Here is a 19306-nt window from a genome sequence, read left to right as displayed (position 1 = left end):
GGCACGGAAGAGCCCAGCCGCAGGATGGGAGCTCCGCGCTGGGAGAGGAGATTCTCTCTGCAGCAGCCATGTCTAGTGTGTACTTGCCGGCTCAGCACAGCCCCAGCTCCCCAGGAAGCAGTTACACAGGCAGCAGTTATTCCTAGTTCATTTTGTGTTGGCAATAAGCAGTTTAAAGGAAATCGAGGGAACAAACTTCATCACCCGGTCGTCCAGACAGAGCCCTGCAGGCCTGCCAGCCCCATGCGCTCCGGACGGGTGGAAATACCCCTGCAAAGGAACCCCAGCCCAGGCGATAATCGGTGATAACTGATGCTCCCCTGCTCTGAGCCCCCCCACCCGGCTGCAGGCTGGAAGGAGCAGAGGGGGCACAGAGGGTGTCCGGAGGCAGCAGCCGCCCCGTGCTGCAGGAGGAGACCCAGCGGGCTGGAGCGAGGGCAGCGGGGCAGGGTACCCGCAGGCTGCCTGTCGCTGCCATGCAGGGCTGTGGTTCCCATCTCGGTTTGCTCCCGACATGCCGTCAAGCTCTTGAAATCATGTTCAGAATCACCTGGGATGAGGAACCGAGCCCTGTGAGCAGCGCCTGGCCCCGCTCCTCCACCCCTGGAGACGACAGCCAGCCCCGAAGCCGCAGCCCCGCACCTGCCCTAGGTGAGCCCCGCTCGCCTAGGCACAGCCCTCCTGGGCTGCTGATCTTAGCTGTGCTCAGAGAGTGAAGGGAGGACGGGCGCTCTCCCCCCACCTGAGTGAGGACATAGCTCTCCTCTGACAGCTTCTCAATGATGTCAAAGTGATCCACGCCGGAGAGATCCAGCAGGGAGACGGACCAGCCGGCTGCGCGCAGGGCCTGTGGAGAGAGCGGCACTGGCGGGAGGGACCCCAGCCCCCATCAGCCCCAGACAGGGCAGCAGGAATGATGGCTCGGCAAGTACTAGCGTCCTCCCCTGAGCTGCTGTCGTCTTCAACAGCAGCCACGGCCACAGCAGCAGAAATACTGCTCCAATGCGGCACATGAGCTCTTCATCCCAGCTTAGCAGGTCCGAGCGGGCCGGCTGGAGCAGCATCCCCAGAGCCGGGCAGGGCACTGCCCGGGGCTCACCTGGCCGTACTCCTGCGACTGCCTGCGAAACTCCGGGGAGTCGTGCTGGGCCACAGCCACGAGCACCTCGCAGGCCGCGGCCGCAGGCGCTGCTGGGGTGATGCACAGCATGGGGCTGTTCCTCTGGGCGACCTCCCTGGCGGAGACACCGCGGTGGCAGCTGACGTAGCCCCTCGCTCGGAGAGGGCGTCTTTGCCTGCAGAGCACCCGCGTCCTCGGCCGTGTGCACCAGCCAGGTGGAGGGCAGAGGGTCTGTGCCCGGGCCAGGCGCGGAGGCAGCCGGTGCCCCGCCGCGTGGGCGGGCTGCGCGGGCAGGGGCAGAGCGGGCTGCAGAGCCGCCGGCGTTCACCCCCAGGCTGCGCTGGCCAAAGCCACGCGTGTGCGCGGCCTGCCTGTGCCCTCTCCCGTTCGCTGTCCCCGCAGCGTGCGGGCTCACCGGCTCATGTTCAGCGCATCGTTCACGTAGGTGTGCAGGATGGGCTCGAGGTCGTACACGCCGCTCACCAGCACGGCTCCTGGAGGCAGAGGTGCCGGCAGGTGAGGGGCCCTGCAGCTCGGGCCACTCTCACGGCCCGGTGTGTGGGAACTCTCCTTGCGCCCACATCCCCAGGCCCCAGTGCGTGGCTGGTGGGCGCAGGACACGCGCACCCCCGGGGCAGCTTGTCCAGGAGCCGAGTCCTGCACTCCCAGCGCCTGTGGGCTGCCGTCAGCTGGGGCAGCTCATCTCCCTCGGCTCTGCAGCCCCCGCAGCCCCGTACGGGGAGCAGAGACGGCGTCGTCCCAGGTGCAGACACCAATTCTCCTTCAGCCCCCGTGCCTGGACACGGTGGCGCTACCTTTGATATCCAGCGCCACTCCGTATTCCGTCCAGTCCGTGGACAACACCATGGCTGCCAAGTGGGCCCCTGCCGAGTGTCCACACAGGTAAACGCCTCTGGAGAGAGGGGGCCATGAGCCAGTGCAGGGAGCGACGGCGTGGCGTCTGCTGCCTCGGGACACCCTGCTCCGTGCGGAGGAGGCGGCACAGCCACAAGTGCCACAGCCCAAACGCGGCAGCTCGGGCCCGTTTCCCGGTCCATCAACTGACACCCCGCGCAGTGACAAGGGAGCAGGGCCACAGGCGTTGGCCAGCGCTCGGACCGAGGCATCGAAGCCTTTGTCACAGCGCAGGGCTCGTTCGCCCCCTCCTGTCACTGCCACGGCCACCCCCACGCACCAAACCACCCAGGGCGCGGCGCGGGCAGAGTTTGCCTTGAAGGCCCGACAGCGGCCGTAGCGCTGGTGCGGAGGGGACCCCGGGAGCTGCGTGCGGCCCACCTGATCCCGGGGTACCGCTCCACCAGGAAGGCGAGGCTGCGCCGCACCTGCCGCACCATGGCGTCCATGTGGCCTGGGCAGAGAGCGGAGTCGGGAGGGCGCGGGGCCAGCGCGGGCAGCCGCCGCGTCCGCTGGGCAGCACCTACCTTTGGGGGCTGTGTCGTATCCCACCGCCACCACCGCCACGCCCCGCGACACCAGCGGGGGGGCTGCGAATCCCGACTCGTCTTTACTGGGGGGGGAAACAGAAGCTAGGCAGGCTGCGGGGGCCGGGGTCTCCCGGAGGTCCGATCAGACCCAGAGCACCCAGAACAAGTGCGGGCGTCGCGAGAAGGGAGGTGGTAGGAGCGGGCCGGGGGGCTCCCTTCCCAAGGGATCCCCCCACCGCAGCCCACCTCACCTCAGGCACTGCCAGTATCCGCCATGGATGTAGACCAGGACCGGGAAGGCTGCGCAGCACAGCCCGGGGTGAGCGGGGGGCACGGCCCCTGCCCGCCCCCGCCGCCCTCGCCTGCCCGCCACCTACTTCCAGAAGGGTCTGCGGGAAAATAGATGTCCAGCTTCTCGCCCTCCCCGTCGCCGTAGGGGACGTGCAGCGAGGTCTGCGCGCTGGCCCGGGCCCGCCGGGTCCCTGCGGGAGGACGGACACGGCGCCTGGAGCACCGCCCGTGGGGCCGGGGCCGCGGTACCCGAGCCGCAGCCCTGCTCCCCGGCGCCCTGCTGCTCACCGGCCCGGGGCCGGGGCCGGGGCCGGCCGCTCCTCACCTGCCGCCGTCGCCGCGAGGTGGGCCTGGATGATGGTGTCCCGGCCCAGGCGGGGGGACCAGCGGCTGGGGGAGTACTGCTCCTCCAGCGCCTGCGGAGGAGGCGCGGGGGCTGCGGCGGGGGCTGCGGCGCGGGGCAGCTCCGCCCGGGCGGCGGCCCCGAGGCGGCCCAGGGCGGTGGGTGCCGGGCGAGGCCCCCCGCCCCCGCCCCGCGGCCCGGGCGAGAACCGCGCACCACCCGCCCCCGGGCCCTACCTCCGCGGGCATGTCCCGCCAGCCCCCCATGCTGCGGCCGGGCCCGGTCCCGGTCCCGATCCCGATCCCGCGCCCCCTGCCCGTCCGGGGGCGGGGCCGGAGCCCGGGGGCGGGGCCGGCCTGCTCCCATTGGCCGCCCGGGGGGCGGGGACGGGGCACGGGACGGGGGCGGGGCACCGGGCGGGGCCGCCCCGCTCCCATTGGCCGCCCGGGGGGCGGGGCCGGGCCGGGGACACCGGGCGGGCTGACAGGGCGATGACGCAGGGGCGTCCCAGCGCGCAGGCGGGCGCGCGGTGCACGCCGGGAAGGCGGCACGGGCCTGGGAGCGGAGGGAAATAAGAATTTTCGCGCCTGTGCCCCCATTGGCCGGCGCGGCGGCGTGGCGGCACGAGCCCTCCTTCGATTGGCCAGCGCGGCGGCGCGTGGGCGTGAGGCCTCCCCGGATTGGCCGGCGCGGCGCCACAGCGGAGAGGCGCGCGCGGGCGCTCAGTCCGTCCGGCCGGCGCAGCCATGAACTGCCTGACGGTGCCCGGCGTCCACCCCGGCTCGCCCAGCCGCCCGCGCGGGCAGATCCAGGTACGGGGCCGGGCCGACGCCGGCAGCGGGCGGGCGCTCAGCGCCCGTCTGGGGCCGCCCTGAGGGGGCAGCGGGGCTGGGCCGGTACCGGGAGGCGGCAGCGGGGCTGCAGGGGCTGGGCCGGTACCGGGCGGGGCAGCGTGGATGCAGGGGCTGGGCCGGTACCGGGCGGGGCTGCAGGGGCTGGGCCGGTACCGGGAGGCGGCAGCGGGGCTGCAGGGGCTGGGCCGGTACCGGGAGGCGGCGACGGGGCTGCAGGGGCTGGGCCGGTACCGGGAGGCGGCAGCGGGGCTGCAGGGGCTGGGCCCGTACCGGGGGTGACGCTCGGGCTGTGCGGGGTGATGGCGTGGCCGGGCTGGTGCGGGGCTGCGGTGGGCCGAACCAGCACCGGCGGCGGGGGATGTGCCGGGGCTCCCAGAGCCGCAGGGGCCTGGCCGGGGCCCCGCCGCATGCCGGGGCTGGGCAGGGCAACGGCCGGTGTCCCTGCCAAGCCGTGCTCTCGCCCGCTGACCCTCGTGGTTCTGCCCCCAGGTGATCTTCGGCCCCATGTTCTCCGGCAAGAGGTAGGCCCGGGGCAGATGGGGGGGCAGGGAGTGGGCCGGGGCCCGCTGACAGCCGTCTCTTGCAGCACGGAGCTCATGCGCCGGGTGCGGCGGTTCCAGCTCGCTCAGTACCGGTGCCTGCTGGTGAAGTACGCCAAGGACACGCGCTACTGCACCTCTGGCGTCTCCACACATGACAAGTGAGTCCCTGGGGCAGGAGGACCCACCCCTGCGGGCCCAGCAGCTGGGCCGCCTGGCTCACCGTCTCGCCCTTCTCCTCAGGAGCACCATGGAGGCCCTGCCAGCCTGCCTCCTCAAGGACGTGTACCAGGAGGCGCTGGGCTCTGCGGTCATCGGCATTGACGAGGGCCAGTTTGTAAGTGCATGGCCAGGGCGGGTCCTGGGGAGCTCTGCAGGATGCAATCTTCAGAGCACCCTGTGCAGAAGAAGGTCTGAATCCTCTGCAGGAGCGGGTGGGAAGAAATACCCTGGGGCAGGTTGACCCTGCTGGACTATGCTTGTATAGTCAAACCCTTCCCTTCCCGTAGTCCCTGCAGGCTGAGGCAGCGGGCCTGGAGTCCATTTCACAGATAGGCAACGTGGCTCTAATTTTCTTTGTGCCCTGTGCTGCTGTCTGGGCACGTGCTGCTGGATCCGGAGCGAAGTGCTGCCCCTTATTCCTCCTGACGCTGTTCCTGTACCTCCTCTAGTTCCCAGATATCGTGGAGTTCTGTGAGACGATGGCCAACACTGGGAAAACCATCATTGTTGCTGCTCTTGATGGGACTTTCCAGAGAAAGGTAAACCATTCTTTTTTTTAGTACAGCAGCTGCTTTGGTATTCTTGTAGAACCCATCCAACCAAAGCGCCCCTGCTGTCTTGGCACAGGCCTTTGGGAGCATCCTGAACCTGGTGCCGCTGGCAGAGAGCGTGGTGAAGCTGAACGCCGTGTGCATGGAGTGCTACCGAGAAGCCTCCTATACAAAGAGGCTGGGAGCAGAGAGGGAGGTGAGTTCCCTGGGAACAGAAAGCACTTCATTAGCTTCATCCTGCCGGTCCTGCTAGTCCGGAGGGATCTCCTCAGGGGAACTGGGCTCTGCAGAGTCACCCTCCCAATTTTCTTGCCAGGTTGAAGTGATTGGAGGAGCAGACAAGTACCACTCCGTCTGCCGAGCCTGCTACTTCCGCAAGCGGCCTCAGCAGCCTGGGTTGGAAAACAAGGAGAACGTGCCCGTGGGGGTGAAGCAGCTGGACGTGGCTCCCTCCCGGAAGATCTTTGCTTCTTGACTGCTGGGCTCCCGCATGGGGAAACGTGAGAGGAAGGAAGCTAAATGCTGTGGCTTCCAGACGCCAGATCTGGCTTCCCCTGCTTTTAGCAAAACTGTTAAGTGTCTTAGCTCTACCTGCCAAACCAAGCCGCTGTTCCTCTGCACCGAGCGCCAGGAAAGAGGAGGATCAACTGGACCTGATGCTGGGGGGGAGCTGAAGCGGGAGCCTGACTAAAAGTGAGTTCCTTTCTCCGAACATGGAAAAGAGACAGGTGTAGTTACTGATGCTGCCACACAAACAGGTCCTGGAAAACTGTCACAGCGAGCCAGGCTGCAGGGCTTCCATCGCTCGCCATAGTTCTGGCCTGCTCCCCTGGTCTGTGTATGTTCAGGCTGGCACTGGTGGCTGGTTCACTTGCCTGTGAATGCAACCATTTCTTTATCTCTTGTGCCCTGTTGCTAAATTCCAGGTTTCTTAAGACAATGTACAGTAACTCAGTATTTTAAACCCACTTCCTTTTTTAACGTAGTCGGAGGAGATAACCCGTTCCTTGTCACAGAGCTGTGGCACAACTTTTCAACTGACACACGCGGCAGCAGCCTGGCCCTCAGCATTCCCTTCGAACGATTGTGTGCGGCCTGTTTGCTGTTACACTCACTTGCTGTAACTGTCTTGTAAATTTTTGTTGAAACAGAAGAGGGGGGGAAAGAAAGGCTTGACTTGATGGCCTGACGGTAGGATCCTCTTAGTTTTTGAACTTTAAAAGGGCTAGCAGTAGTCTGTGTAGTAAGACAGAGTCCTTTTGGAAGAATGAGACTTCACTTCAGGAAGAGTCTCCTCTCCAAAATCAGGGTGTTTTTTCTCAGGTCCAAGCCTGGTGCTGCCACTTCAGTGCTTAGTTACCTGCGAAGGGTTTGGAGGCTCAGGACTTAACCTGTAAAGGTTTGGGCTGCCGTTTCTGTGAAGATCCAGCTCCTAGGAAAAGGGTCTCTGCTTTGAGTGGATGGTTCTCAACTCTAGTCATGTATCTCGCTCCCTCCTGAGCCTTCCAAAAATTCTCAAGGCTGATTCTTCCTCTGCTGTAAGTTGGCTGAAGGATCCTCTTCCTCCTTTGCTTGACTTGGCTTCTGGAAGGGTTTGGTTTTGTTTTTTTTTTCCCTTACTCCTTCCAAAAGTGCTTTTCCCTGTAAGCCAGCGTCCACAAGCTCCAAGCAGTAGCCCTTGGTTCTGGCCAGGTCAAATCTCCACGTGCAGATGCAGTGCTCTCTGTTTGCCTCCACCCTCCAGCTAGGAGGAGGCATCTCCCTAGAAGGTTACAAGAGCTGTCAGAAAACCCCTGCTCCCTCTGCCTTACTTGAAGCGATGACAGTTGTAGTACTCACAAGCACTTGGTTGCCAGGCCTGGGCTTTCCCCTTAGGGAGGGGGAAGGTGGCACTGCTACTGGTTTAGGTTAATAAATAACTTAATGAAATTGTCTCTGTGTGGTTTATACCAGACTGCTCTGAAAAGGCTTCCCTGCAGTGAACGGTGTGCAAACACTGCAGGCTGATGGCTCACAGCAGCAGCCTGGGCGGGGGGGCTGGTGGCAGGGTGGTGTTGGAGCCGTCTGCTCAAACTTGCTACCAAACAGAATCCGAGGAGCAGGAGGGCTTGCCTAAAAATAGCACTAGCATGAGTGTGCTGTTTGCAGTGCAGCACTTGGCTGGGGCTGCTCTCCCGCTTCCCTGCCTGGAACCCCCCCAGCTCTCAGGGAGAGAGGAGGAACCCTGTTTTGCTTCCCTAGAGAAGAAAGGCACGCGGTGGCTAGGTGAAAAAGTTTATTCCATCTCTACAGTGACAAACAAAGAACTACTTGACCGCCAGCCCCAGCAGCGACAGCTCGCAAGCCGCACACTGCTGCTGGGATCAGCTTCACAACAGGTGCAGCAGAAAACCTGAGACAGCCAGCCTGCACGGGTGCCGCAGCGGCACCCCGGCGCCAGCCGGCAGCGCGGGCTGCGAGCGGGGCGCTGCCGGGGGAGCAGCGGGCAGGATGCGGGAGGCAAGCGAGGGGCACCAAGTACCAAGTCAGCAGGGAAAGCATTCCAGCTCCTTCCTCGGACGTCTGGAGCGGCCATAGCCCCGCTGAGAGCCCAGCACTCGCCGCTCCCACGGATCCCGAACCGCATCATCCGAGCACCGATAGCTCTAGTGCAGGCTGTGAGAAGGCACAGCACGGGAGTTTATAGTCAAAAGAAGACAGGGCTTTGGCATCAAGCTCACCCAGCAGCAGCCGAGGGGGAAGGCACGGGAAGCGGCGGCAGGCGGGAGCTGGACCACACCGCCTGGCTGCGCTATGGCCACAAGAGCCGGCATTTGAGGGGTTGTGGCCGGCAGGGCTGGAAAGGCACCGGTGCCAGGACGGGCCAGGGCAGCGGTCGCAAGGGCACGGCCAGGCCGGAGCGGGGGGCGCAAACCGCGCACCCACCCCGCTGCTTCCTCCCGCGGCTGCTTCCCCAAGGGCACAACAGCGAGGGCAGGCGCTCGGCCTCGCCGGGGCCAGCCCCATGCCCCCAGCCTTCCCAGAGCCACGGGGCTGCGCTCAGCAGTTGCGGATCACCCACTATGTGCCGAATCACCCGCTACGCACCGGGCTATGGATCCCAGCGGCGGGGAGCTCAGCTCCACCACCGGGACCAGGCCCCTCCTGCGCCCTAGCACCCAGGCCCGGTAGCTTCACACAAAGCAGCCGCCACCCTCCTGTCCCACCTTCCCACTTCAAGTTGCAGGTCCCTCCCCTCCCACCCCACAGAAGAGAATTGCACTGGCACAGCCGTCCCTGCCGGGCCACCGGGCAGGGGCTCAGTACACCGGCGGGGGCTGGTAACCCCCCGGGGCTTCTGCCGTGTGGGTGAAAGGCGGCTGCTGGTAGCTGTCGTGGCTGATGTTGGGGTAGGTGGAGTACGGAGTGGGAACCTCTGGGGTGGGGTCGACGTAGCTGTGAGAAAAGTCCTCCACCCCCATTTTGTACCTCTTGTAAGCGAAGGCGATCAGGAGGCCCTAGAGAGACGAGGGGGCCGGCGGCATCAGGGCTGCCCTGGGCTGCGCAGCCCGGGGAGCCCCTCCACGCTCCCTCCCGAGCGGGGCAGGGACGGGCTCCACTGCGGCTTCACTCACCCAGGAGAAGATGGAGAAGAAGCTGAAGGTGATGGCGGCACGGGCCGAGTCAGCCCCGATGTGCACGTCCTCAGCCTGTGTCCAGGCCCACTGGTTGGTCAGGAAACAAAAGCCAATGAACCACAGGAACGTCCAGAGGCCTGCGGGAGGAAGGTGGCGTGAGGGGCTGGGGCTGCGTCCTGCTGCTCCCAGGCAGGTCCCCAGGCCAGACCCCGCTCCCACCGGACTGCTGCTGCCATCGGGGCGGCTGGAGGCCAGCGCAGGCGCCCGGCCCGGTGCAGCCACCCCGCTGCTCCTTGGAGCGCTTGCAGCAGGCAGCGCGTGGCCCGTGGGCAGCATGCCAGGCGGGAGCGACTCCCTTCGCCAGGCACTGGCAGCCACGTCACGGGACAAGGGCAGCCATTGTAGCAGCCGCAGAAGGCGCAGCCCGGCTCCGCAGCCGCCGGTACCTGAAAAGCTGAGGTCTGCTAGGACCAGGTACTTGCGGTCGGTGGTGTTGCTGATCTGGGGGAAGTAGATGTCCACCATGAAGAAGAAGATGCAGGCGAGGAAGGCGAGGACGCCGATGCCAATGCCGTAGCGGCAGGCGTCCTCGTTGTGGTTGAAGATGCAGAAGAGCTGGGAGGAGCTGGGCACGTTGGTGTAGCCCTCCCCAAGCAGGCAGGCGAAGACGATCAGGGCGAAGACCTGCAGAGGCGGGAGGCGGTGTCCGGCGGGCGGCACCGGGGCCGTGGGGCCCCTTCCCAGGGCTGCCAGCACCCGGCCGAGCTGGGGGCACCGGCCCGGGCAGGGCTCAGCTGAGGGCCCGCCACGGCGCTGGGCTGGGGCAGGAGCGGGGGAAGGCCGGGCCGGGAGGGAGAGCGAGGAGGGGAAGGGAAGGCCGGGCCGGGCCGGGCCGAGCAGGAGCAGAAGGCCGGGCCGGGAGGGAGGGAGGGCGAGGGGGGGGAAGGCCGGGCTAGGCCGCGCGGGCTCCGGGGCGCGGCCCGGCGGGGCTCTCCCGGGGGGGCCGTCCCGGCGCCGGCCCCGTCCCGCCCCGACTCACCGCGCTGGCGATGCGCGCCAGGACCTGCGGCTGCTGCACGAAGCGGCCCAGGTCGAAGGTGCCGCCGGCCTTGGCCGCCCCGTACGCGCCGCCGCCCTCCATCGCGCCGCAGCCGCCGCCGCCGCGCTCCCCGCCGCGCTCCCCGCCGCTTCTGCGCGGCACCGCCCCGGGGAGGGCCGGGCCGGGCGGTCCCCGCTGCCGCCGGGGCGGAGCGGGCCGGGGCGGAGCGGGCCGTGCTCAGGCCGGCGGGCCCGGCTCTCCCCGTGCCCCGCGGCCGCTCGGCCCTGCACAGCGGGGGGACCGGCAGCCGCCCCCCGCCCGCGGCGGAGGGTCCCGCGCCCCCCCGCCGCTGCCGCCCTCCCTCCCGGTGCCGCGGCTGCGTGGGACGGGGGAGCGCCGGCCGGCCCCACGCCAGCCCCGCGGCAGCCCCACGCCGTTCGCCGGCGGGTGAAGGCCCGGCGCCTCCCGACGAGCTTTGTGCCGCGGGTCGGGCCCAGCCCCACGCCCCGAGCCCCGAGCCCGGCTCCCGCGGGTCGCAGCCCCACGGCCCGGCCGGCGGCGGGTCCCAGCGAGCGCGGCCGGAGGGAAAGGGGAGGCTCTGCGGGGGTGCTCCCGCCGCCCCCTCGCCCGGCACCGGGAGGTGGCAGGAGGGCCGGGCCAGGCCGGGCGGCCGGTGCTCCCCCGCCCTCCCCGCGGGTGCACGGGGCCGGCTTCGCACCCACGCCGAGCCGCGGCGCTTGCCCGGTGCCTGGCGCGGGCGGAGGCGGCGGGAGCCCGGGGACGCGTCTCGGTCGGTTCCTGGTGCCGGGGCAGGCGCCGGGCCGGGCCAGGAGCGGGGCGCGGCGGGTCCCAGCGCCCGGGGGCGCGGGCGGGGGGGCCGGGAGCCCCGCCGGGGCCGCCGCCTGCCCGGAGCAGCCTTAGTCCGCCCGGGGAGGGCTGCGGGGCCGGAGGGCGGTGGAGGGGGAAGAGGGAGAGGAGGAAGAGGAAGGCGCTGGGGCACCGGCGGGGGGGGGGAGCGGGGCGCGGGCGGCACGGCCCCGGCGGAGCCGCTCTCCGGCCCCGGGACGACGCTGGCGGGGGGGCACGGAGGTCTCTGCCCCGGTGTCGTCGTCGTCCGTGTCGTCCCCCCCCTCCCCCGGGGCGGGCTTGGGCCCCGCGGGCCCGGCGCTGCCGTAGGGGCGGGAAGGGCCGTCCTCGCCCGCCCCGGGGCTGCGGGTCCTGCCGTGCCCTTCCCGAGCCGGGCGCCGGTGTCGCGGCGCGGGGGCCGCTCGGAGGTTCCCACGCGCGGTGCGGGCTGGCTCCGTCCCTTCCCCGGCAGAGCCCGGCCCCGGAGCCTGCCTGCCCCGGAACGGCGGGCGGGCTCCTCCGGCGCAGCCCCGGGCCGGGGACGGTGCCAGCCCCCCGGGGCGGGCAGGATCTGCTCGGCGGAGCCTGCGCCGCCTCCCTCATCCGCCCGCCCTTCCTTCCTGCTCCCGGCCTGCTGGGCCGCCGGGGCGAGTTGGCCCCGCTGTAGGTCCCGGGCTTAGCCCCGCGGCCCCTCGCGCTCCCGCCGGCCCCGGGCCCCCGCACGCGGCGGCTCCGGCTCCGTCCCCGTCCGAGGGCAGGCGGGTCCCCGCGTGGCTCGGGGCGGCCGTGGGGGTCGGCGTGGCCGTGGGTGCCGGCGGCGCGGCGCCGGCTGCTGCCCGTCCCCTCGCTGCGGCAGGGCGGCGGGACGGAGGGAGCGCTCGGTCCCGGCAGGATGTCCCAGCCGCCCGCCTTCACCCTCCGCGTCTCCGAGGACACCGAGAGCGATGGGTGAGTGCGGGCCTGCCCGAGCCGTGCCCCGCACGCTCGGCCCCCGGCGTCCCGCAGCCCCGGCGGCGCGGGGCTGGCGACCCCGCTGCGGGAGCCAGCGGCCCCCGGGCCCCAGCGCCCGGCCCAGCCCCAGTCAGCACGGCTGCGTCCCTGCAGGCAGGAGCCGAGCCCCGACAACGAAGGAGCCCTGCACACCTCCTTCCACCAGCTCATCCAGGAGCAGAGCAGCTTGGTAGAGGCGGATCTGGAGCTGGAGATGCAGGCGAGGGGCAGAGGTAGAGCGCTGCGGCCGCAGCCGGGGTGGGACGGGGACAGCGTGTGTGCCCAGGGCCATCTACCGTCCCAGGCGCTGCCTGGGCCAGCCAGGGCTCGTGCCGAGGCTGTGGCCGAGGCACTTGTAGGAGCCCGCTGATGCTTTCACCAGTGCAGGCAGCGGGGCAGACCTGCCCCTGGGGACACAGAGAGCGTCCCTGCAGAAGGGGGTGCTCCGGGGGGAGCACACACCGAGGCAGGCGCCTGGCCTCCGTGCAGGAGCAGGGCAGCGGGGCCACAGGGGCTGGAGCCGTGGGCTGGGCACTCCAGCTCTCACCGCTCTGAGTCCTGCCCTCCCTCTCCCAGAGCACCCGGACCGCCTGGCCCCCCCGGACGCCTGTGCCGCGGCCTGGCCGGAGCCCAGGCAGGGCGAGCAGCACCCTGGCTACTCCTCTGCCTCCCTGCGGATCCTTGCCAGCATGCCCAGCCGCACCATCGGTAGGTGCCACCCGCCCTCCCACCCTTCCCCAGGCCCAGGAGCCCCTCGGCAGAGCCCTCCCGTCTGCCCTGCTCTCCCATGGACGCCCACCCCCCTGCCCTGCTCTCACCCGCAGGGCGCAGCCGCGGGGCCATCATCTCCCAGTACTACAACCGCACAGCCCGGCTGCGGCGCCAGAGCAGCCGCCCACCCCTGCAGCAGCTCTGCCGCGCGGCACGGCCCAGCCTGCGGCAGTACGACCTGGAGACCGACCCCGCCAGGGCCACACTGGAAGGTGAGGGTCCTCCGGGAGCAGGGGCAGGCGGTGCTGGGCACTGTCCCCATGCTGTTTTCAGGATGGGCACGTTGTGTCCTGGCCGGCCACATCCCGCTGAGCCCCTTGTGCCCCCAGACAAGCGGAGCCTGCTGGTGAAGGAGCTGCTGAGCCTCTCGCCCAGCCAGCGCAGGCGCATGCTGCTCACTGTGCCCCTCAGCCTGGCAGAGAAGCGCACCCTCCGGTAGGTCCTCTCCCGCTGGCCCCAGCCAGGCAGGGTTCCCACAGCCGGAGCCGTCCCAGGGCCCACGCCACCCTCTGACATCCCTCTCTGCTGGGCAGGGAGGAGCTGAGCGGGCAGAGGGGCTCCCCGAGGCAGCACACCCAGCACCAGGCCCCCCCGACTCCCTGCGGATGGTCCAAGGACTACGTTGTCCTCGTAAGTCTGGGGCGCGGGTCTGCACAGCAGCCGTCGGGGGCTCTGGTACAGGCTTCGGCCCCGGTGCTCTCCCCAGGCTCTCTCTCCCCAGGGCTGCCGGGACCTCTGGTACAGGCTCCTCTCCCTGCTCGCCGCCGCGCAGCCCTGGCACTATGCCCTGAAGCAGATCGGCGGCCGCTTCGGCTCCAGTGTCCTCTCCTACTTCCTTTTCCTCAAGACGCTCCTCATGTTCAACATCGTCTCATTCCTCATCCTCCTCGTCTTCGTGGTGGCCCTGCAGGCTGCGTACCCCCCTGCCTCGGCCAGCCCCCCGCCCTTCACCGGCCTCGAGCTCCTCACAGGAGCGGTAAGCACTGCCAGCACATCAGTGCCGGCGCATCCCCAGGCCAGGAGCTGCTCCGAGCCCGGGGCCCAGCCCTACAGCCCTGCATCCCCTGCCGTGACGATGCCCCGGTCCCTGCCCTGCGTCCCCTGCCACGATGATGCCCTGGTCCCTGCCCTCACACAGCCAGGGCCCCTGGGACCACCAGTACTGTGGGTGCAGAAGGGAGTGCCTGGTGCTGCCCTGGCCCAGGGCTCTGTGCCCCCGCGGGCTGGCACAGTTGTGCCAGGCTGGGCAGGGAGCCGCGGGCACCAGCACGATCACCGTGGGCCCCATCGTGCACTTTCCCACAGGGCTACTTCACTCACTCGCTGCTGTACTACGGCTACTACAGCAACATCACCCTCAACGACCCCTGCGCCTCCAGCCCCAACAGCAGCACGTGCCCCCTCGCAGCCCCCCCGCTCCCATACAACATGCCGCTGGCCTACGTGTTCAGCGTGGGGGTCTCCTTCCTCGTCACCTGCGTCCTGCTGGTGTACAGGTGGGTCGGCAGCGCCTCCAGCACTGCCAGCCTTCCCCTCGCTGCCCAGCCCTGATGCCCTGACGCCCTCCTCCTTGCTGCAGCATGTCCCACTCCTTTGGGGAGAGCTACCGCGTGGGCAGCTCTGCAGGGGACCTGGCCATCAAGGTCTTCTGTGCCTGGGACTTCAAGGTGATCCAGAGGCGCTCAGTGAAGCTGCAGCGTGAGAACATCTGCACCCAGCTGAAGGTGAGGAGCTGGGCTGGAGTTGGCCCCTGCGTGCCCTGCGCCCTGCAGCGGGCAGGCAAAGGCGTTCACAGGAGCCAGTCCGGACCCGGGGCTCAGCACCCCTCTCCTACCCGCTGCACAGGGGAGCCCTGCAGCTGCAAATACCCCCTGACCCCAGCGCTGCACCAGCACTTTGTCCATCGGCCCTCTGGGTCCCGCCTCAGTGCAGCAGGACAAACCCTCGCTGCAGGCCCGGACCCGGAGCACGTTCAGCAGCACTGGCACTGCTCTCTTCCAGGAGCTGCTCGCAGAGCAGCGGTCCCGCTCCCGCTCCCTGAGGCTCTGCCAGCGCCTGGGGCACACCGCTGTGCTTCTCCTGGCCTGGGCCCTCGCGCTGAGCACGGTGCTGGGCTGCGTGGTGGCTGTGCACTACTTCTCGGAGCACATGCACGCGGTGAGTGCCGCCCCTCGCCGTGGGATCTCCTGCCTTGGTGTCGGGGGGCCGGGGCTGGGGTACCGGGGAGGGAGGCAGGAGCAGCCCTGGGAGGCAGGGGCGGCCCCGTTGCAGCTCCCCTCCTGCCATCGGCGTTTGCTGCCCTCCCCGCGGGCGCCGGGCTGCCGGCAGCCGCACGCTTACCCTGGGACCCACTCGCCAGGTTCAGCAGGACCACCAAGCCCGGGGCAGCAGCAAGTGGCAGCAGGAAGCCATCCTGCTGGTCCTGCCCCTCGTGGTGTCCCTCTTCAACGCACTGATGCCCCACCTCTACAACTTGCTGGCGATGTGGGAGAAGCAGGACTCCCCCGTGGCAGAGGTCTATGTGGCGATCTGCAGGTAGCTGGCCAGGCCGGGGCGGGGGGAGTGTCCTGCACCCCCACCTGCAGTGTGGGGGGAGGCTTTGGGGCCGAGCACCCCGTCTGCGGGGCTCCCCCTCCGTCCCCAGGGCTCAGAGGCTTCCGGCCCCGCTCCTGCTCCCCAGGAACCTCATTCTGAAGACGGTGGTCCTTGGCCTGCTCTGCTACCAGTGGCTCAGCCGGAGAGTTGTCTGCTCGACAGAGAAGGTCAGTGCTGCTGCCCTGGGGCCGTGCAGGGCTGGGCTCTGCACGGATCCGTGCGAGGAACATGTGGTACCCATGTGAGGCGGCAGGGCCACGCCATCCGGACTGTCCCTTGCTCAGGGCGCATGGAGCAAAGCCAAGGCTGTGGTCCCGGGACCAGCAGGCAGCAGGGACAGGGGTCTGGCAGCACAGGGTCTGCTGGACGGCACCGCAGGCACCATCGGCTCCTTTGCCAGGGAGAGGGGGGTGACGGCCAGACAGAGGCACCCCAGACATGGGTGCAGGGGAGGAAAAGGTCCCACAGCCCCTCACACCCCATGGGGGCCATGGAAAAGCCATGGGGGAGGAGAGGCCTCGTTGCACGCTTGATGCCACCTTTGCTTGTCTCCCCAGTGCTGGGAGACATGCGTGGGGCAGGACCTGTATCGCTTCGTGGTGATGGACTTCATATTCACCCTGCTGGACACGCTCTTCGGGGAGCTGGTCTGGAGGTAACGTGCCCTGGGAGGGGTCCCCCTGCCAGCATGGCGGCCCCGGCATGGCCCCGGCATGGCCCCCCACCAGGGCAGTGCCACCCCGGCTCTCCGCTGCCCGGGTGGCACTGCCCTGGTGCACCCAGGCTCTGCTGCCGTCTGAGGGGGAAGATGGGTTGCCGAGCATCCCCCCCGGCGGCACGGTGGGAGCAGAGCTCTGCTCCTTCCCAGGCTGATCTTGGAAAAGAGGCTGAAGAGGAAGCAGAGGCCCGAGTTCGACATCGCCCGAAATGTGCTGGAGCTGATCTACGGGCAGACCCTGACCTGGTGAGATGCCGTCTTGCCTGGCGCAGCTCTGCTGGCAAACACCTCGCGGTCCCCTGTGAGCCCCGCAGCTGGCAGGGACCAGGCACGGGGAGCTGCACGTTTCGCTGGGAGACCCCCCCAGCCCCCCACGGGTGGGACAAGGGAGACGGGCGGCCTGGCACTCACAGCCCGATGCCAGCACCTTACAGCTACAACCCACACGCTCACCCGGGAGGTCAGGCTTTGGCGAGGGGGTGAGAGCCACGGGGGCATCAGCAGCAGAGCATCCCGGCACCGATCCAGCGTCCCCTGCCCGGCTGGTCCCCTCCGGAGCTCGGGGGAAGGGGCAGGCTCCGGTGCACGCACAGCCCCTCTCGTTTGTCCAGACCGTAATGGCACCTGCTGCGCCAGGGGACCTGCTCCCCTCCAGCCTGTCAACTCGGCTGCTCAGGCCCTTGCTTTGCCACCCCCCGCCTTTCTGCAGCCCCCGGCCTCGTGCCCCCCTGCCCAAGGAGGGGATCCACACGTGTGCTGCTGTGTTCCCACTTGCGACGCTCCTGGGAGCCACAAAGGCTGCAACTGCCCCGGGGGCCGGTGAGATGCCAGCCCCAGCACAGGCTGCGCAGCAAACCTGGCATGGGGCGTCGTGTGCTTGCTCTTTGCTTTACGAAAGCCTGACCGCAGCTGGTGACGGTGCCCTGCCGCTGCCCCCAGCTCTGCCCACCACTGGCTCCCATGGGGCCCAGACGTGGGACAAGCTCATCTTCTCCCCTCTCTCCCAGGCTGGGCGTTCTCTTTGCACCACTCCTGCCGGCCGTGCAGATGCTGAAGCTGCTGCTGCTGTTCTATATCAAAAAGGTGTGAGCTGCCCCCCGCCCCATGCGTCCTCACGATGGGCAGCCCTGCGGCGACGCTGCACCCTGCCACAGTAGCACGCAGCAGAGGTGCTGCGCTGCACAGTGAGCAGCGCTGTCCTCGTGGGAGGGAGGAGGTGTTGCTGGGGACAGGGTGTCCCCGAGCCCCCTCAGCTCCTGGCGGATGGGAAGGACGGGACAGCGGGGTGGGGGCAGCTGTCCTGCTTGCGCTCCTGGGGCCGCTTCCCAGGAGACGGCAGCACGCAGGACTCTGCTCCGTGTCTGCAGACCAGCCTGATGCAGAACTGCCAGTCCCCCAGCAAGCCCTGGCAAGCATCTCGCATGAGCACCGTCTTCATCACCCTGCTGTGCTTCCCGTCCTTCCTGGGCGCAGCCATCTTCCTCTGCTACACCATCTGGTCGTGAGTACCTGCTGGACCATGGCTCGGGGCGCAGAACCGCCGGCTGCCTGGTGAAGGAGAGGGACTTGGGGAGACCATGCCTCCCCAGCCCTGACAGCGCACGGCGCGCGTGGCGCCCAGCACGGGGCTGTGCAGTGCTGCCCCAGGCAGGGAGATGCTGCCCAGCCGCTGGCTGTTGCACGGAGCGTAGCAGCGGTTGGCCTGTGCCCACTTCTGCCAGCTGTTCCCAGCTGTTCCTGATGCAGGACAAGGGGATGAGGACCCCCTCGTCCAGCCACTGGGGATGGCTGGGGCAGGCGAGGCTTGGTCCCTGGAGGGCTGGACATCTGAGGCTGGGCAGTGCCCTGGGCTGCCCGCTGCTCTCACCAGCCCCATCGCTCTTACTGTCCCTATCGCTCTGTCTGCTCAGGGTGCGGCCGTCAGAAACCTGTGGTCCCTTCCAGGGGCTGGAAACCATCTACAAATCAGGGAAGACCTGGGTGCAAGTGCTGGAGAAGTCCAACCCCAACATCACCTGGTTCGCCTGGGTCCACCAGCACCTGGTGGAGAACACCTTCCTCCTGTTCTTCATGTCCGGGATCCTGCTGTGAGTAGGGACCCGAGCCCGAGGCTGAACCCTGGGCCCACAGTTTGAGGGTCCTGCTGTCACAGCCCTGAGCAGGAGGCTGGGGTGTCACTCCAGACCCCTGCGCCCCAGCCCGGTGCCAGGAGCGCAGCGTGCCCCAGCTTCTCGCCCCGGCTGCCACCGTCCCATCCTGCTTGTCATTGCAGAGCCGTGATCTACTTCAACATCCAGGTGGTGAGAGGCCAGCGGAGGATCATCTGCCTGCTGAAGGAGCAGATTGCCAACGTGCGTGAGCTCCGCACGCTGCCCCCGGCCAGTCCCGGCTGCTCCATGCCCTGGCCCAGCCCCGGGACTGCCAGATTTGGGCTCTAGCTCTGACAGCGTCCCACCTCGGACGTGGAAGGGCCCATCCCGCGGCTGCTCACTGCAATGTCTCTGCTGTTGCAGGAAGGGGAAGATAAAATGTTTCTCATTCAGAAGCTTCACTCAGTTTACGAGCAGAGAGAGAGACGTGCCTGAGTCCCAGGTGAGGGCTGCATGAAGGGGAGGGGCGGCTGCCAGGGCGCTCGGAGCTCGGCCGGGCACGCAGACGTTCCCCTGCTCCGTGCCGGGGCACGACAGCACGGCGCTGCCAGGGCCAACCCAGCTGCGGCAGAGCGCTGCTTGCTGGGATGCGGGAAGGTGCAGGAGATGATGGGGCGAGCCAGCCTTTCCCAGAGGCATTTCCCCTCGCTCTGCTGGCACGGGCAGCAGTGTGGCCAGCTCAGCCGGTGGCTGGGGATGCAGGGCTGAGCACGCTGCGGAGACGCCCTGGGTGCTGGCTGCCCCGGTACCCAGCCTGTGCCGGGGGGTGCTGGATCCCTGGTGCTGCTGCGGCCCGGGGACGGCACCAGCTGCCAGCACAGGGACAGGGAAGGGGATGGGGACAGGACTGGGACAGGGAACAGGAGGGGGATGGGGACATTTAGAGAGCCTCCTCTCTGCTTTCAGCGTGGGGCAGCGGTGTCTGCCCCTGGCAGCAGACCCTCGGCGTCTCAGGGACTGAACCTCTCCTCTTAGCGTCACACTCCCCAGGAAGGAGCGGGACAGGACAGGACTCTGCTCTCAGCCAGGGACTGGATCCAGCCCTCTTTCTGAGCCATCGCAGTGTGGTGCTGGAAGCAGCAGAGCCACGGGGTGCTGGGGAAGATCCTCTCCTCTGGGTTGCAGTGGCCAAGGACCCACTGGGGCACATCGTCTGGCAGCTCCGCGGGGATGCTGCAGCACAGGGACGTGGGTGCTCCCACTGCCCGGAGCTGC

At 68.6% G+C, this 19306-nt stretch overlaps 4 protein-coding genes across 6 annotated transcripts; 2 read left to right on the top strand and 2 right to left on the bottom strand.

The window, feature by feature from the left end:
* Nucleotides 1-116: 116 nt before the first annotated feature.
* Nucleotides 117-3541, bottom strand: AFMID (arylformamidase). Its single transcript, XM_072880974.1, has 11 exons — nt 3436-3541; nt 3182-3272; nt 2943-3047; nt 2817-2865; nt 2563-2648; nt 2417-2489; nt 1936-2033; nt 1536-1614; nt 1100-1235; nt 743-847; nt 117-550 (listed from the first exon to the last, which is right to left on the bottom strand). Exons 1-11 carry the CDS (start codon nt 3463-3465, stop codon nt 521-523), a joined length of 882 nt encoding a protein of 293 aa, XP_072737075.1. The 5' UTR covers nt 3466-3541; the 3' UTR covers nt 117-520.
* A 349-nt stretch (nt 3542-3890) lies between these two features.
* On the top strand, nt 3891-7294 carry TK1 (thymidine kinase 1). 2 transcript variants are annotated; one of them, XM_072881377.1, is made up of 7 exons: nt 3891-4011; nt 4543-4574; nt 4640-4753; nt 4836-4929; nt 5264-5353; nt 5442-5561; nt 5682-7294. In XM_072881377.1, the coding sequence occupies exons 1-7, from the start codon at nt 3946-3948 to the stop codon at nt 5838-5840; spliced, it is 675 nt and encodes a 224-aa protein (XP_072737478.1). In that variant the 5' UTR covers nt 3891-3945; the 3' UTR covers nt 5841-7294. The 2 variants fall into 2 exon arrangements, with proteins under 2 accessions (XP_072737478.1, XP_072737479.1); XM_072881378.1 differs by lacking the exon at nt 5264-5353 and having other exon boundaries at nt 5403-5561.
* Nucleotides 7295-7627: 333 nt separating this feature from the next.
* On the bottom strand, nt 7628-10189 carry SYNGR2 (synaptogyrin 2). The gene is made up of 4 exons (XM_072881511.1): nt 10022-10189; nt 9429-9666; nt 8980-9119; nt 7628-8862 (listed from the first exon to the last, which is right to left on the bottom strand). Exons 1-4 carry the CDS (start codon nt 10121-10123, stop codon nt 8665-8667), a joined length of 678 nt encoding a protein of 225 aa, XP_072737612.1. The 5' UTR covers nt 10124-10189; the 3' UTR covers nt 7628-8664.
* Nucleotides 10190-11274: 1085 nt separating this feature from the next.
* Nucleotides 11275-19206, top strand: TMC6 (transmembrane channel like 6). 2 transcript variants are annotated; one of them, XM_072881509.1, is made up of 20 exons: nt 11275-11815; nt 11972-12090; nt 12434-12565; nt 12682-12840; nt 12958-13063; nt 13162-13258; nt 13350-13604; nt 13934-14124; nt 14208-14352; nt 14630-14785; nt 14988-15163; nt 15309-15390; nt 15781-15878; nt 16092-16187; nt 16949-17024; nt 17309-17442; nt 17852-18028; nt 18214-18292; nt 18455-18533; nt 19067-19206. In XM_072881509.1, exons 1-19 carry the CDS (start codon nt 11760-11762, stop codon nt 18524-18526), a joined length of 2406 nt encoding a protein of 801 aa, XP_072737610.1. In that variant the 5' UTR covers nt 11275-11759; the 3' UTR covers nt 18527-18533; nt 19067-19206. The 2 variants fall into 2 exon arrangements, with proteins under 2 accessions (XP_072737610.1, XP_072737609.1); XM_072881508.1 differs by having other exon boundaries at nt 18998-19136.
* The last annotated feature ends 100 nt before the right edge of the window (nt 19207-19306 follow it).

This window comes from Ciconia boyciana, chromosome 16, assembly GCF_034638445.1.
Source record: "Ciconia boyciana chromosome 16, ASM3463844v1, whole genome shotgun sequence".
NCBI classification, from domain to species: domain Eukaryota; kingdom Metazoa; phylum Chordata; class Aves; order Ciconiiformes; family Ciconiidae; genus Ciconia; species Ciconia boyciana.
This window is presented reverse-complemented; position numbering and strand designations above follow the sequence as displayed.